This window comes from Euprymna scolopes, chromosome 36 (assembly GCF_053919585.1).
Source record: "Euprymna scolopes isolate OS-2025 chromosome 36, ASM5391958v1, whole genome shotgun sequence".
In the NCBI taxonomy this organism is placed as follows: Eukaryota; Metazoa; Mollusca; class Cephalopoda; order Sepiida; family Sepiolidae; genus Euprymna; species Euprymna scolopes.
In genome coordinates this window covers 65017863-65034454 of record NC_136517.1, presented here as the reverse complement: position 1 = coordinate 65034454, position 16592 = coordinate 65017863, and the positions used below count along the sequence as shown (strand labels likewise).

Genomic DNA, 16592 nt, shown 5'->3' with positions numbered 1-16592 from the left:
TTCTTGCGAATCGCTTGCAGGTTGTCATCGCTGACTTGATCGAACCCGACCAGAGTTATGCTGTGAAGGGGAGATCGATTCAAGACAATCTTCATTTGATTCGCTCGATCATAGAGGGAATAGAAGACGACACAGAAGCCGCGCTGATCAGTTTGGATCAGTCCAAGGCGTTCCATAGGGTCGACCATCGGTTCCTGGGATCTGTGCTAGAGGCTGCCGGATTTAATCCGGACTTCCGCAAGTGGATCTTTGTCCTGTATGATAGACCAACGGTAGCGGTGCAGATCAACGGTAAGCTGTCGGAGTGTTTCGCCGTCTCCCGGTTGGTGCGTCAGGGTTGTCCGCTGTCGCCTCTTTTGTACGTCCTGGCATTGGAACCCCTCCTTTGCAAGTTAAGGGACGAGGCGGCTACACCAGTCCTGCGTGGAATTGCTTTACCTGGAGGCACATGAGCCAGGGTTTCCGCGTTCGCCGATGATGTCACCGTGTTCGTGTCTTGCCCCACGGACGTTCAAGCGGTGGTCGAGGCGCTCGCTCGATACGAAGAAGTCACAGGGGCCGTCTTCAACCGCAGCAAGTCTGTCGGCCTGCGGTTGAGGGCCTGGACCGGGGTAAACTCGCTTCCAGGCATCTTCAGCTGGACCGATGGAACGGTTCGTATTCTCGGTGTCTGGTTTGGACCGGGACTTCAGCTGGAGAAAAACTGGTCGGAAGTATATGGCAAGGTCAAATCGTCGGTCAAGACTTGGATTCGAAGGAAATTGTCCTTGAAGGGTCGGGCGGAGGCGTGTGCTACATACGTCTTTCCGCTCATCCTTTACCGATTGTCTATACTTCCTCTCCCTGCACAACGCCTAACCCGCTTACAAAAGCGCCTCGACTCACTTCTGTGGGACGAGGGTAAGCATTATGTGTGCAGAGAGGTCTGTGTCCAACGTCCGAGCGAGGAAGGCCTGGGTCAGCCCAGTCTCTTGTGTCATAAAAACGCTGAGAGATTGGCTTTCCTGGGTCGTTCGCTAGAGGAGAACGCTCCATGGGTCCCTGTGGTTGAGAACTCGTTTCCCAATCTCAAACCTGACCCCTCGGTAGAAGGTCGTCGTAAACCGAGGGGAGAGCCCAAGTTCTTTGCCGAATGCCGGACTGCACTTAGAGCTTTGCCGGGGACCAGTGTCCTCGAACAGCCTAGAAAGAGCCTTTATCGGGAGTTAGTGGTGGGTACCGCGAAGGATCCTCTTTGTAGGCGGTTAGGTTGGTCGATGGAGGTTATCCGCTCTCAATGGAGTTGGGTGCCGGGTCGGGATTTTTTGACTAACTCGGAATTTTCCCTGACCTGGCGACTGGTCCGAAAGGCACTGCCCCTCTTCGAATTCAGCAAGTACAAACAACATACAAGTGCCTGGTGCCCGCGCTGCGACGAACACAGGCTCGAAACCCTCGAGCATGCGTTTTTTAGTTGCAGCCGGATCCAGGCCCTATTGGAATACGTCGAAGGGGTAACGGCCCGCATCAATGCCGAGTGCCCGCTCGAACTCGACGAAGGATATTTCGTTTACAACATGGAGCCGCCATTCCCCAGGGAGGAAAGAATGGTTTTCCTGGCGATCCTAGCAGTGGCGCGCATGGTGATATGGATCATGTGCCTCAAGTTGGTCCGCGAAGGGATATCTGTTCCGGATCGGGATCTGATCGTTTACTTTAAACATCTGCTTAAAGTAAAGATCAGATGCGATTGGAGGAGGTTGCCTCGAGTGGAGTTTAACAAGAGGTGGGTGCACAACACTAGTTTGTGCATCTGTCGAGGAGCCAAGTTCCAATACGTGTTCCCTCCTTAAGCATGGCACGGGCGGTGCTGGGTCCTTCGGAACCCATCCCGCTTAGTTTAGTATAATTAATTAAAGAGACTCTTGACTGGTGGTATAAATGATATCCCGCTCCTGTTATTATTTTCGGTGCTAGAGAACCTCTGAGTCCACCCGCTCCCCCGTTACCTACTTTTGTTTTGGATGTAATCCTGGTCTTTCCCCCAGTACTCAGAGGTCAACAATCAACCCCTCCTCCCATTGATTTCTGTTCTCCTATTAAGGCTTCACCCCAACCCCACATAGGGATCTCCCTGCTTGTTTTCGGTTCCCCGGAAAACAGTGGGGGGTCTAGACGTTAGATTAGTAGGGGGGTCAATACTAACAAACCAATTCGGCTTTATTTTTTATGTTTAAATTGAACTCTTTTCATTAGCTTGCCCCACTCCACGTGCTTTTATAACTTGATTATAGACTGTATATTTTCAATGAATTTGAACTTTTTTGTCACTTAACAAATGCACTCACACACTATATTGTTTAAAAAAAAAAAAAAAAAAAATGCACACACAACACACATAAGTTCTTTACAAATTGTAAATGTTATTTTTACACTGAACGCTGGGGTTTTTAGGTAGATTAGGATCCACAGAGTGAATGAGGTATTTTGGTAAATGTTGCCAGTCAAGAGTAAGACTCCAAAGTCTGCATTTTCAACAATGTTAAATAGTCACAAAGACCCTGTACCCTCCCCCTCCCAATTTCTTATAGGGCCTTGTGCCTAATTTTGTTTTTTGTAATTGTTGTATGTTTTTTATAAAATTCACTTTTTATGGAAATATGTATTTATTTTTGCGGAAAATAAAATATATAAATAAGATCAAAGTGTAGTATCTGTCCTTAGAAATGAAGTGGTTTCGTCTTTCGCCCCACCCCTCCCACTAACTCATATGCCTCCCACCTCCTCCCTCCTAAGTAGAATTAGGTCATAGTGTAACTGATATAAAAAAGAAAATGGCCGTTTTTTGTTTTTTTTTGTTTTTGTTGTGCGTCTGTCGTCTACTGCTAAATATTTTTAAGCGTAATTTTTTTATTTACTTATTTTTTCTTATGAAATGTTTAGCGAAAGAAATGTAATACAGATTATACAAGTAATTTTAGTTAATCCAAGCGGTCTCGTCCCCCGCCCCTCCAGTTTAACAGAGGTAGGAAGTCATGTGTTAATACAAAAACGAAAATGGCTGTTTATTTTTTAGTGTAAATATAACGATCTGTCTTGAATATTTTTAAGTTTAATTTTTTTTTCCCCCTTATCATTTTTTCTTGACATTTTTCGTTATACTCACGTATATTTACTATTTTTAACCCGTTAGTCACACTGGAAACATTTTCATAATGTGTAATATAATTGGTACTATACTGACAGTTAATCTTTTTATTTGTGCGATACTAACAGTCGTTTAATACAAACGTCGCCATTACAGCTAGCTGACGTGAAGATCATGTGATATGACTCAACGGTTTTTGAATACAAGGTGACCCCCCCCCCAAAAAAAAAACGGGCCCCGTGTACACTTTGTGATAGTTGGGCCCCGTTTTTTTTTGGGGGGGGGCACTTATAAATCGATTTAAAAATACGTAATGTTTAGCATTAAAATGTCACTTCCCCCCCCTCCCTGCAGAAAATCGGTTAGCTGACCCACTTCTAGTTGTCCTTTTGGACCCAAATTTCGATATTTCTCGTCCGGAGGGTGGAGCTTCAATATGATACCAAGTTTGTTCATTTTTGTTCAGTCTGTCAAGTTTTTAGCGGATACACACATACATACATTTTTCTTATATATATATATATATATATATATATATATATATAAAAGATGACTGAGCAAAGTTGACAAAGAATATTTCAAAATTGATAAGATAAATTGGTATATATTCTCCATTGTTATAGATAAGTTTCAGAATTATTTTCATGTATAAGATGTAAATATTTGATAATTATTATGTGGAAATTTCTTTAAAATGTTATCTTTTTATAGAAATTCAAATCCGCTTAATGGGGGGAAACAGCTTGCTATGCACTAATGTGCTGACTTTAGTCAGCGCATTAACGAGTTTTGTTTGTATTCTCTTAAAAATGTTTTTTCTTGCTTTCAAAACGAAAGCAGAAAAATCAGTTTCACTTTTTTTATTCTGAGTTTGTCAATTTAAAAATTGTTTCAAATTTGATTTTCAAACGATGCTATTTTATTTTTAACGCTTTTAGTACACATATACTAAAAGCGTTAAAGAACAATGTACTAAGTACATGCGTTTCTGTTATCACTTGCACTTTTTTTTCTAGTGGTAAACAAAAGGTACTTATGCTGAAATGTTATCTAGAAACCCCTTAACATGGGGAAGGAAGTTAGTTTTGTTAACTATTATGTACTTTCACCTAACAATTAAAATATATTGTGAAACTTGAAATTTTGTACTCCTTGTCAAGACCATTTTTTTAATTTATTTTTTTAACTGAGGATATCTAAATAATTGGCAGGTCGATAAAAAATTTCAATGTAATGCATTTGGTAAATTTTTACCTTGTTTCTACCTGAACATTTTTCTTTAAAATGACTACCTTTTAAATTTTTCGGTATGCTGAAAACGAATATTGCATCTAAATTTTCCACAAATAACTAGCTTTTCGGATATTAAGCAATGTCATTTCTTATCTTACTGCTGGTGGCCATCTTGGTATGTACGTTTGTGCATAGTTTCTCAGGGTTACGTTTGCGCGCTTGTGCGTACCAAGATGGCCACCAGCGATATCATAAGAAATGACATTGCTTAATATCCGGAAAACTACTTATTTGCAGAAAATTTAAATGCGATATTCGTTTTCAGCATAACTTAAAACGTAATCATTTTAAATGTTAAGGTGGAAACAAGGTAAAAAAAACTACCGTTTTATTTCTTTGTTTACATAGTTTTTTTTTTTCAGTAAAACAGAATAGAAATGACAAATTACCATCAACTGGTGAGTATATAGTTGTTTCTTATCAGGATTCCTGGTACTGTGAAAGCTACATCAAGGATTCATGTAGAGTAAGATTTATGGTTGCATCTCAGAAAATAGGAGTATATTTTGGGCCAGATAGAGAGGATTTACAAAATTGAAAGTTCAACCGGTCCCAAAATGCATAAGTTCTGGTTGACTATGGGAATTTCCATCTTTTATAGAAATCCAAAATCTATATGAAAAATTTTCAATTTATTTTGAGATGTATTCATATCTACTCAATTTTTTTTTCTTTGACGGGAGTAGTAAATACCGGCCATGAATGCTCTTTAGGCATTCAACGGCTACACCCAAGATTAAGCTCTCCTTGGTGAGAAGGCAGGAAAATACCTGCTCTCAAAGCTATATTTAAATACCACTATAATACTTAGTTTTGTTCATGAATAGACACCCACTGTATGATAGCATGCACCAGTTTAAAAAAAAATTGAAATTTGTACATCTTAATTTAATTCATGGCTTATGATAAAGAGAACCATCAGATTTGACTGCATCATCAGAAAGAGCAAACAATTTTACAGAAGCTAGGTTTCATGAGAATTGCTCAAAAATGGTGGCGAAATTACGGAATTTCTTGAAATGTTGAGGTCCGTAATTTAGCCCACTTTTTCTAAAGAAAAATGTCTATGGAAAAGCATAAACTTTGGCACTTAAAATTCTCATAACTTTTGAACTACTGATGGTATTTGCATAATTCAAACGGTTTTAAGCATCTTTTACATAGCTCTTTTCGTGCAAGTTGATAAAATAACAAAGAAAAAATCAACTTTTAATGCTACTCCAATTAAATAATATAAAAACCAAGTATTTTTGCTGTTGAGCTAGTTCGACTTCTGCATAGAGTTCACAAAGACCATGTTTAAGGATTATCTGATCTGTATAAAATCCCTGTTGGTCACAGCTATTTGTTAATCTGCAGTTTAGTTAATCTTTTTTTTTTTTTTTTTTTTAAACCATTAACATTAAAACTGGTAATGCTTATTTAATTCTATGGTAGAAATTGTTTACCTCTTTCCAGGAGGTTAAACACAAGATCTATAAAAATGGTTTAGTGTTTCTCAGTAAAGGGGCAATTACACGAAAATGTCAACCACAATGTGAAAATTAATCTTGAAAGTATGGCATATTTGGTATCACTTGAAAGCCGAGACCTTCAGGAGTTTAAGTTTTCGTATTAAAACTTGATAAACTAAACTTTGACTGACATTTTTTACTTAAACAGGTTTATTTTTTCATTAGTGAAAAAGTTTTACTGGGTATATTTTAAAAATTAGTTCAAAGAAGACATCACTCTCTTATTTTAGTTAACTATGGAATAAGGTAACTGGTAACGGATGGAAAAAGTGGTTTTCAATATGAAAATTGTCCAAAAATATTCAGCTATCTTTTTATAAAGCTTGAAGGCAAGGATTTTTTTTGCCTTTGTATGTCCGTCACAAAAAAAGTAAGTTTTCCTACTTTATCTAGTGCGGAAATACTAAAGTCTTTTTTTTTTATTATTTTTTTTTTTTTTTTTTATTTTAAATAAAGTTTTTTTGTTTTTTTTTTTTGTTTTTTTTTCTGGATTTTAAATAAGCATATTGTGGGTAAGCAAACTGGATAAAAATTTCTACCTAGAAAGTTTCAGTTTAGGAAAATTGTAACGGATGTACACTTTTTAATATACGTCCATCACAATTTTTTTATGGTGATGTTCTTATTTCAAAGCATCTTTTAAGCATCCTAACAGTTTGGGGAAAGGGTTTTTAATTTTTTATAAAACATTATGTATAAGAATCATTAGTTTTCAAAGCATTATAATTTTAAATCTTATCTAAATAACAGAAACTGCCCCTTCATAAAAAGCCAAGTTATGTTATGAGAGATAATCAATAGTTAAACTTTTTGATCCAATACCACACGATGTTTGTTTGTCAATACCATGAAAATATTCGCCTTGTTTTTACAGCCCTTGAACACTTTATCAATTTGTCAACGTTTTCAGGCTTTGTTGGGCAAGTCACATGCAAACATAAGGACTGTATCTACCATAAATGTGACGATTGTAGAAATTACATCGAAATGAAGATAGCCAAACTTTGAGTATCCAACAATGGCAAAAACTAGACAAACGTGCTGAAAAGGTTAGTTTCAGCAACTGTCAATGACGTTTTTGATTCCCTGAAAAAGCAAATGAATACTTTTCTTGTGCACAGATACATCAAAAGAAAAGATCATTTTACTAATCTTATTGAAGAATGCAATGGTTCCTCAACTGTTCTTCAGCTGGATTTCTCAGAATGCATCCATTGTCAACCAGCAAGTCACCATTTTCACTGGTCATGTTTGGGTTAGCCAAAATGTCAAGGAGAACTTTGCCATTGTTTCTGACAATTCAGACCACACAAGAGGCTGTATACACCTTCATGTCAGTTGATTGTATCAGCAAAAAGTATGACCTCATAAAGTTCAATGTTTTCACAGATGGTCCATCTTCACAATTAGAGCAACACTTCCCATTTTCAAACCTTCATGAATGGGAAAATGAGTAAAATTTCAATATTATCTGGAATTTCTTTGTAACTTTGCACAGTAAAGATGCAGTTGATGGAATTGGTGGTACTGTTAAGTGATCAGTTTGGTGAAATGTTCATACCACTAGTCGCCCTAAATGATGCTGCAGCCTATTGTGAATTGCCAAGAAACTTGAATACTGGAATAAATAACATTTATATCTAGTGGCAAAATTAGATGTGCTCCAAAACTTCCAGTATGGGAAAAGCCTTAGTCATGACTGACACCATGAAGTTACATTGCATCAAAGCTCGAAATTCTTAGCAACTTGAGGTAGCAGGATTCTCAAAAGATGAAATCTTCAAAGTTGAAAACATAAAGTGAAAATGATTCAGATAAGGCCATGAGTGACATGAATGATGAAATTCCTAATCCTGAACAAATAATGGCTGACAATGTTGTCATAAACATGAACGACTAGGTTTTAGTTTTGTATGAGGGTGAACAGTTTCCCCAGTGAAGTCACCAATGTTATTGCTGGCAAAGTTTTTGAGTTATCTGTGATGCACAAATCAGGGCAATTTTCATTTGAATTTTTTTTTTTTTTCCTACAGCAAGACACTTTTGTTTCATTTTTTAGTTTCCATTTGAACTTACAAGTCCTTTTTAATATAAGGACCCTTCTTAGGGCTTTTAATACTATTTTGTTAAGGTTTATTTAGAACAGTACGCCCGTTACAAGATTTCTGCACGTCCATCACAGAATTTAAAGTGCAATTTTTATCCCAAAAATAAACAATTTTAAGTGTTACTTTTTTTTTTTTTTTTTTTTTTTTTTTGATACTGTTTCACGTTCTTATTCTTCTACTTTTATGCGTCCGTCTGTCATGTGCCTTTTTGCGAATAAATTTTTGGGGTCAAATCCAAAAGTGTTAAAAACTTTTTCTAGCATTTTTGTCTTACATTTAATATTTGTTTGAATTTAATGAAGACTTGTGTTCTCTGAATCGTACATCCGTCACAATGGAATACCCCAAAGCACCTCAAATGATTAGCAATGAACTAACTCCTTAGGAAGTAAGTCCTGGGAGGATGAACCTAGGACTAGTGGTGGGACGATTAATCGGAATCGTTAATCGTAAGAATCGTGTATTTTTATTTTTTTTTTGGGGGGGGGGGGTCGGTACTGAAATCGTATCGCTAAAAATACCTTAGATTTCTGATTCTTTTATGATTCTCCTATATTTTTAAGTTGAACTTATGGTGGTTACCATAGATTTTAACGACGTTTGAAAAAAGGTTCCCATTTCGGTCGGTCCCCCTTTTGGGACGTATCTGAAATTAGAACAAGTGCTGAAAAAAAAAAAGAACGGTTGTGGAAAAGAAAACATTGGGTTATAATTAAGTGCGACGAGACTTTAGGATTGATGTTTTATAAAAGTTTCCGAGATATAGGGGTACAAAGAGGATAGTACATTTCTTTGATAAGTCTTTACCCAGGGAAACTGTTTCATCGCATGTTGATGCTTCTATCGTTTCCGCATGTCTGAGACAGATTTCTTTTTTTGTATCTCCCTCCAGGACAGTCCTCTATTCTGATTGGCTGAAACCTCTGACATTGAAGAAAGGAACGGAAAAGTAGAAGAGTAGGGAGAAAGAGAAATAAGGGAAGCATAGCGTAGCAGCATCATAGTAGTAGTTTACTACAAACTGTTTAAAGTGAGATTAATGCTGTCAAATTTGATAAAAACGTCAGAACTTTTCATAACATATTTAATGAAACACAAGAATTTTTAATTACTTTAAAGGTAATCATTTATCTTAATGAGTTTTCTTATTCCCTCACATAGGTGCTGTCTATCTTTCAAAACTTCGAGGCCCATGATTAGTTATGTTTGCACTGTTACGAAACTTTAGGGGTCGAGGTAACATTGTTTTCATTTGGGAGTGAAGTTTATGTATAAAACAGCCTAACTACATAAAGTCCATGAAAAAAGTTGATCAATATTTAATCCTTAGAGAAAAAAGATTTTACAGTGCTCTCCTTGAGAGTAAATCATGTTAATAATCGGTGGTTTTTCCAACTGGTGACTAAAAAAAAAAAAAAAAAAAAAACTTGCCCAAAGATAGCCCCCCCCCTTTTTATCTTTGGGCAAGTTTTTTTTTTTTACCGACACTCTTCCATTATTAAATGAATGAAAAATCTCATTAGTAAATGAAAAATGTCTTGTCAACCTTTATATTTTTAAAAAATAAAACAAGCAAAGTCAAATTATTTAAACAATAAAAGGCTTAATAGAACAATGCTGTAAGTGAACTTAATTTTGTTTTCTTTTAGAAATTTAAATTTCATTAAAATATTCTGTAAATGAAGCAATTAAACATTTCTTTTGAAACTTCTTTGCACAAAAAAAAAAAAAAAAAATGTGAAAAATTTATTAAAAAAAGGAAAAAAGTTTTTTTTTTTTTTTTTTTTAAATCCTTTGAACCTTAACTTTGCAAACCAACTAGTCACTCGTAGCCATTCAACTAAAGGACTGTAAGGGCTTGGTCGACATTCACAGATGCCTGGTATCACAGTCGTGATATGAGCATAGGTAAATGTTTCCCACTCCCTAACAAAAAAATAAAAAGGTTGTCAGAAACAGCATTAAGGCAGAAGCGATTTCGAAAGTTCAATAAATAACTTTTCCTTAATAATAGAAATAAACAATTACCAAAAATTTTCTTTTTTATATAGAAATAAAGAGGTAAATTAAGTCATTAAATAAGAATAAACATTAAAGGACGATAAGTATATAATTACATAATAAAAATAAACCAATGGTAAATGTTACCTTATGCTACAACAGAACACCAACCAATCTAATTTGGTTTGTTAAAGGTATTCGTGGTTGCTGACAACGAATCTGATAATCAAACCCGCCGCATATTTGCCGTTTGCATGGTATGAACCCCTAGACCTTGGGGCTATTTTGTGCTATTTCACTGCCTTTGTTAGTGTTTTCCTTACATGATACGTTCGCGTGCGAACAGGCAGTGGGGTGTCTTATATCGGGTAGGAATCTATATCAGTCATTTCAAATCAAGTTAAAAAAAAAAAAAATTTCTTACGTAGTTTTAATGCTTTTTTTAATTGATCTAAAAAGTTTTCACGAGCGGTTTACAAAAACATAACCACTAAACATTTTTGTTTTTCGTTCTTTTTGGGGGTATTCAATTATTAAACTTGTGTAGTTTAACAAGTGCTTCTGCAGTTTAATTAACAGTTTTTCCGTAAGTAACGCGCCCCAGCATTACACCCGCTCTCCAATGTAAACAGAATTTTTGAAATGGTGAATGGTGGCACATTACTGATGGAAAAACGGTTAATTAAACTGCAGGCACACCTGTTAATGGAATACCCCAGGGGTTCATACCATGCAAACGCTAAATTTGTGCCGGGTTTGATTATCAGATTCATTATCAGCAACCTCGGATACCCTTAAAAACAAATTAGTGATCAGTGTTCTGTTGTAGCGTGAAGTAACATTTACCAAACCAATTTAGATTAAAAAAAAACATTAAAAATATTTTTAAAGTCAAATAAGAATAATTTGAGACGACTGAATATAAAAGGCTAAAAATTTAATCAATGATTTATTCATTTCGAAATAAGAATATTCTAGAAAGTGGAATAAAAATCAGCGATTAAAGCTGCAAAAAGTTAAATTTTAAAATTATCAAAAATAAAAAGAAAATAAAACAAAAAAAATGAACATCAAAAGATAAAGCATGTTATTCCCCTTGAAATTTATTTTATATTTTGAATTAATCATGACTTTTTCTTTATATTTTTTAATATATAAAACTCCTGAAATTGTTATTAATTTCATGGTGCATGTTTAATTCATGATTAAAATATTTGTGACTTCAATGGAAGAAATTTTACAAAAAAAAAAATTGTTTTCGAAATTCCCTTAATTGTATTTTTACTTTTTCGCTGTACCAATTTCGGTTATATAATGGTATATTTCAAAACAATTCTACAGGAATCGGAATTATACTTTGTATCGGAATCATTAATCAACATTTTCCTGGAATCTGAAAATTTAGGAATCGTCCCAACACTACCTAGGACTGAACAGAATCTTATGGACAGCAATGAAGGCAGTGTCATACTGAAATGTATCATAATTACCATTTTGAAATGCTGTATTCTTAATTAAGGAATAAGGGGAATCTGATGAATTAAGTTTAATCTTTAAAATTACCAGTTATTATAATGGTTTCCAGAACATTAGTTTTCAAAGATTTCATTGCTAACCGTATGTCATTACGGTTTAGGTGGATCAAGATTTCTTAATATAATTGGAGCTCCTTCCTTCAATATAAGGTTGATGTGGTTGTAGTGAATTCTGCAGGAAATTTTATTTCCTGATCTTCATTGATAACACAATCAATGGATTGATAACTCTTTCAAAAGATAATTGATCATAACAGCATCATTTCTATCGACCAAGATTGCTCTTTCACGAAGGCATCCAACATTGCAGAAATTTTAAGCAATATCTGAGGAAACCTTAGTCATATGTTGTCAGCATACCTGAAAACCTATAAAAATCGACATTGAGTGAACAGTGAGTTGTATAACGGGACCAACATTGCACCATCCACAGCGGGTGTCTCTAACCTTGTCGAACTGCACCCGATATGATAGGTGCTCTTGCGATCGTATGTTGTCCCGTTACAAGTTGGCCTATTGATCGTTTCCACATGTTGTTTCCGTAGTGGAGTGCTTCGCCTCTTGACTGAATAATCTATCCTGTGTGGTCTTCAGGTACATTCATCGCTCTGCTGGTCCTTGCGGCTCGCTGCAAAATGAAGTCTTCACCACAAACAGAACTCCGGTTTATAATAACTATTAATTTTACTTCATAACAGCTGTCTAAATTGAGGTTACTGACTATAGTAGTTAGATTTCCCATTAACACATGTTTTTCAACTGTCAGGATTGTTGGGCTGGAGGACCCTATTAGACAAACGAAATAATGATTTAATTGAGTGTAGTGTTAAACTGTCGAGTAGAAACTCTTAAAGAAACTAAGTGCTGACAAGGTTGCGGAGTCGGAGGTTTCAGCTAGTCGGATTTCTAAGAGTAGTCTGAATCTTTTATCCGACTCCTTAAGTACAATATATATATATATATATATATATATATATAATTTTTACATGTTTTTTTTTCTGTTTGGTTTTACCAGTTTTTAATATTTTCACACCAAACAAAGCATATTGCCACTTTGATGTAGGGGATACTATCAGGGACCTAAATTGTAGGAGTACTATGTAGGGAGTTTAGCAGCAAGATGTCTGTTCACATTAGACTTGAACTTCTATGTCAGTAAAGTTGGGAAGCAGGAACCCGAAAGAGAATTCCAAAGTATAGCGGTTCTAGGGAAGAAGCTATTAGAGTAGAAGGCTTTCTTACATCTGGGGATCTCTACCGTGTAGGGGTACGAGTTCGCTACTTGTTGGGTTTGTCGGGGGTATTTTCATTGAGGCGGAGGGTACAAGAGCTTGTAGTTCGTCCAAGCATCCGCCATTAAAATACGTGTGAAAGAGGGATTCAACATTTCGTTGATGAGACGGGGGCTGAAGCTTAGATGACAGTTCAGGACCTATCAGGTTGGCGAATCTTTTGAACCCTGTCCAGGATCGAGAGATCAGTAGCAGATGCACCAGCCCCAATGTGACAACAATACTCCATACATGGGCGAATGGTGGCATTGTAGAGGTACAGGATACTTTCAGGCACAAGTAACCTTTTCGCACGGTAGAGAGAGAGAGCTCACCTTCTTTGCAGTAGCCTTGGTAATGTTATCGATGTATCTATTCCAACTCATGTTCCCTGTGAAGGTTAAGCCGAGGAGTTTGAACAAAGTACTTTCAGGTAAGCTATTTTTCGCCATAGCTATCGGTGGTTGGTTTCATGTAATTATTAAATGAAACGAGCTTTGTCTTTGCAGCTTTAAATATTACCATTTTCTTTTTTTTGTCCCCATTCCACCTACAGACTGAAGGTTTTCCTTTAGGGTTTCTGCCATTACTTTAGATGTGTGCTCATTAGTTTTCTTCATGTGCCTGCTATAAAGCATGGTCTCATCAGCAAATATACTCAAGTCAGAGACAATTTTATCAGGTACGTCATTTATGAATATCAGAAATAAAGGACCAAGGATCCTTGATGTACATCCGCATTTATATCATTGTTTGGACGTACGCCCATCGAGAACAACCTGGATTCTTCTCTCATTTAAAAAGGATCTAATTATGTGAAGCATTCGTCCCATAATACTATAGGATTTTATTTTCACAAGATCATCTTGCTGTACCCTGTTAGATATATTGGACTACTGCCCTAGCGTCCCTTTCCTTATCCAGTGCTTGGTATAAACGTTCAGAGATTAGAATATCTGCAGTAGAACGGGCTTGCCTAAATCCATATTGATGGTCTAAACAGAGATTAAAGACTCAAATATTTTGGCGAAAAGCTGGAGGCTAATTGGGCAATAATTTAATGGGTCAATTCTTCGCCAGACATTTTGTAAACTGATACCACAGAAGCAGTTTTCCAGTTGACAGGAAAGCAAGATTTGTTAAGACATTTGTTAAAAAAATTTAGAGAACTGGAGTAACCTCAGCGGAACATTTTTTTTAATAGCACAGCTGGGATGAGATCAGGTCCACATGCTTTTGGGGGTGTCTACGTTTTTTTATATCATGTACTTGAGAAGGGGTGATTTTCAGATTATCTAGTGTAGTTTCTGTTTGCAGAGGAAAATCAAGGAAGGAATGGTTTGCTGGGTCCAAGGTAGTTTGAGGCAAACTGACGGGCAAGCATGTTAGCTTTCTCAGTTGCTGTGCAAACATGATTGTTGGATAGTGAGGATATGGTTGATTGCTTACACTATTGTAGATTTTCCATAAATCGGGAGTTCCTAATTTCTTCCACAGGTTTACAAATCAGTTTTCCTTCTGGATGGATGACTTGACAAGATCTACATGTCCATCAGCACAGAGAGGGGTTTCCCCGCACCTGGTTTCAAAGCCAGTTATTTCTATGCGTCTGCATGGATAGTTAGGATTAATAGTTAGTATCAAAGCATTAGTATTTGCTTTGAAGTTGCACTCCTCAGAATAGGATTATGATTGGAAGATGTGGTTACGTTTTTAAAGGAGAAATGTATGAGTATGGAGTGTAGATTAAAGGGTTAAAAGATCAAATATGGTTTGTGGATTAGTGACTTATTGGAAAATTATAGTACAAGGGTTAGGGTGCGTTTTGAAATGTGCTTTAGGTGTTAGATTTTATGTAAAGCTAATCACCAGTACTTTATCCCATCTAAGTGAAAGATATAGATGCTAGTTAACGTGGAATCACTTATAATCTGAGCACAAACAGGCTAAATGTTTTATTTTATAGATATTCTATAGAGTATAAATATAGGTTAAGCTAATGCATGTCTTAGCAATAGAAATCTATAGATGTTTAGCATTTATCGATTTTTTTTTTTTTTTTTTTAAAGGTCAGCCTACTAAAGTTTAAGACCAGAAACTAAATTCTCCTCCCAAGGTACATTTGATTTTAGATCGGCTTGGGGAGAAGAGCAATTGGTCTTTTGTCCAGTTGGAACAGGAGAGATGATATAACTTACAAGAATACAGCATTAATATACAATGTAGATATACAGGGATTTGGGGAGGATTTAAGAGTATAAAGATTTTTAATGTTTATCATGCAAAACAGACACAGGCATCTTGGAGGCAAAGCATTATCCCTTTAAAGCAGACATTTAGAAATAACATTTGTGCCATTTATTTTAGTAACATACTTCAGTAACAATATACATATGACCAGTATAAACCTTATATTTAAACATTACGGGTGCGGTGGCTAATCACAATGCCGTAACACAGTATTTGCTATGGTAAGGAAGAGTAGGGAAAAAGGTCTTGAGGGGGAGAGATAAAAATACAAGAAGCAGGTATTTTATATAAAAATAGGGAATTTATTAAAGACACAAAACATACCAAAACAAGATAGACTGACAGAAATATTCATGAAAGTAGTCGTTAACCCGGACAAGAGGGAAGAACACAATATTAAAATGTAAGGAAAAAATGGTAACAAGAGGAAGGTAATTATAGTGGTGAAAATTAGACAAAGCAATAATCTTTTCTCGGAATTGAATATAAAATATAATATTCTAGACGTTTGGTCAAATGATAATCAAAAGTACTTTACCATTCGTCGTAGTAGTAGTGATGAAGCCAATTTGGGTAGTAGGTTGATCCTGGTGATATGGTGGTCGAATAGGGTGGAAAATAGGTTGAATTTGGAGAAAACTGGTTTGAAGTTAAAATTCTTACGACGCCCCTTGAACAAATTCGCCGGGGAGAGAGGCTGCCTGTGGAAGCTACTAGCTCACTCTCTCTCACTCTCGTTAGGCTGTTACTCCCAGCCTTTTATATTCATAAAAGAGTGTATATTTCTTAGACCTCTTTTTCTTTCCTTTCTTTTCTTCTTCCTAACCATTCCTAATTCTATTTGTAGGGATGGGGACAACCTGAATGACCCTAGGTTCTCTACCCAGTCCATTCAAGGTCAAAGTTAATACTACCTCTCTTGTTACATTACATTTAGTCATAGAATGATAAATTATGATTTCCAAAAAGAGGAAAGCAGTATAAGTAAATAAGAGCAGGAAAACAGGTTTGGTGAATAAGCAATAACTTTCTAAGCAGTGGTTTGCACAGTTTAGAGTTTTTGTATGGTTTTGCTTTTATTTTTGTACTGTAATGCTTCTACTTCAAGATTTAGGTCTATTGGATCACTGCAAATCCTGTCTGAACAGCTGTTTTGATTGTGATTTCACACAGGATCAATGAAAGTTCTCTTTGAGCTGGATCAATGTGGATTACATTGATAACAATCGGATTACAATCCGATTGTTATCAAGTTCCTGAATCAAACGGAATTTGGCAATTGGATTGGTCCAAGATCGATCCGGAATTACAATTTTATCCCCACCATCCTTCAGCAACCCATGGCACTATAGCCCTTTATAGCTTTTCCTTTTTTTTTTTTTTCAGGAGTCACCACTTATCAAGGCCCAAAGGCCACTCGAGATTAAGGATTAATGAGTGTACAGAAGTCAATGGGACAATATAGCAATCGTTAGTAGTGGAAATTTGATAAA

At 36.1% G+C, this 16592-nt stretch overlaps 1 protein-coding gene across 8 annotated transcripts in view; it reads left to right on the top strand.

Annotated features, from left to right (window-relative positions):
• Positions 1-16592, top strand: part of LOC145260550 (uncharacterized) — a 103496-nt gene that overhangs the window by 17036 nt on the left and 69868 nt on the right. For 4 of the 8 annotated variants that reach the window (XM_080118783.1, XM_080118782.1, XM_080118780.1 and 1 more), the window contains one exon: positions 4783-4818. The exons of the other annotated variants lie outside the window; for them this stretch is intronic. In XM_080118783.1, the coding sequence (XP_079974909.1) occupies positions 4798-4818 (21 nt within the window). In that variant the 5' untranslated portion in view covers positions 4783-4797. The remainder of the gene's footprint in view (positions 1-4782; positions 4819-16592) is intronic. 8 annotated transcript variants of the gene reach the window in all.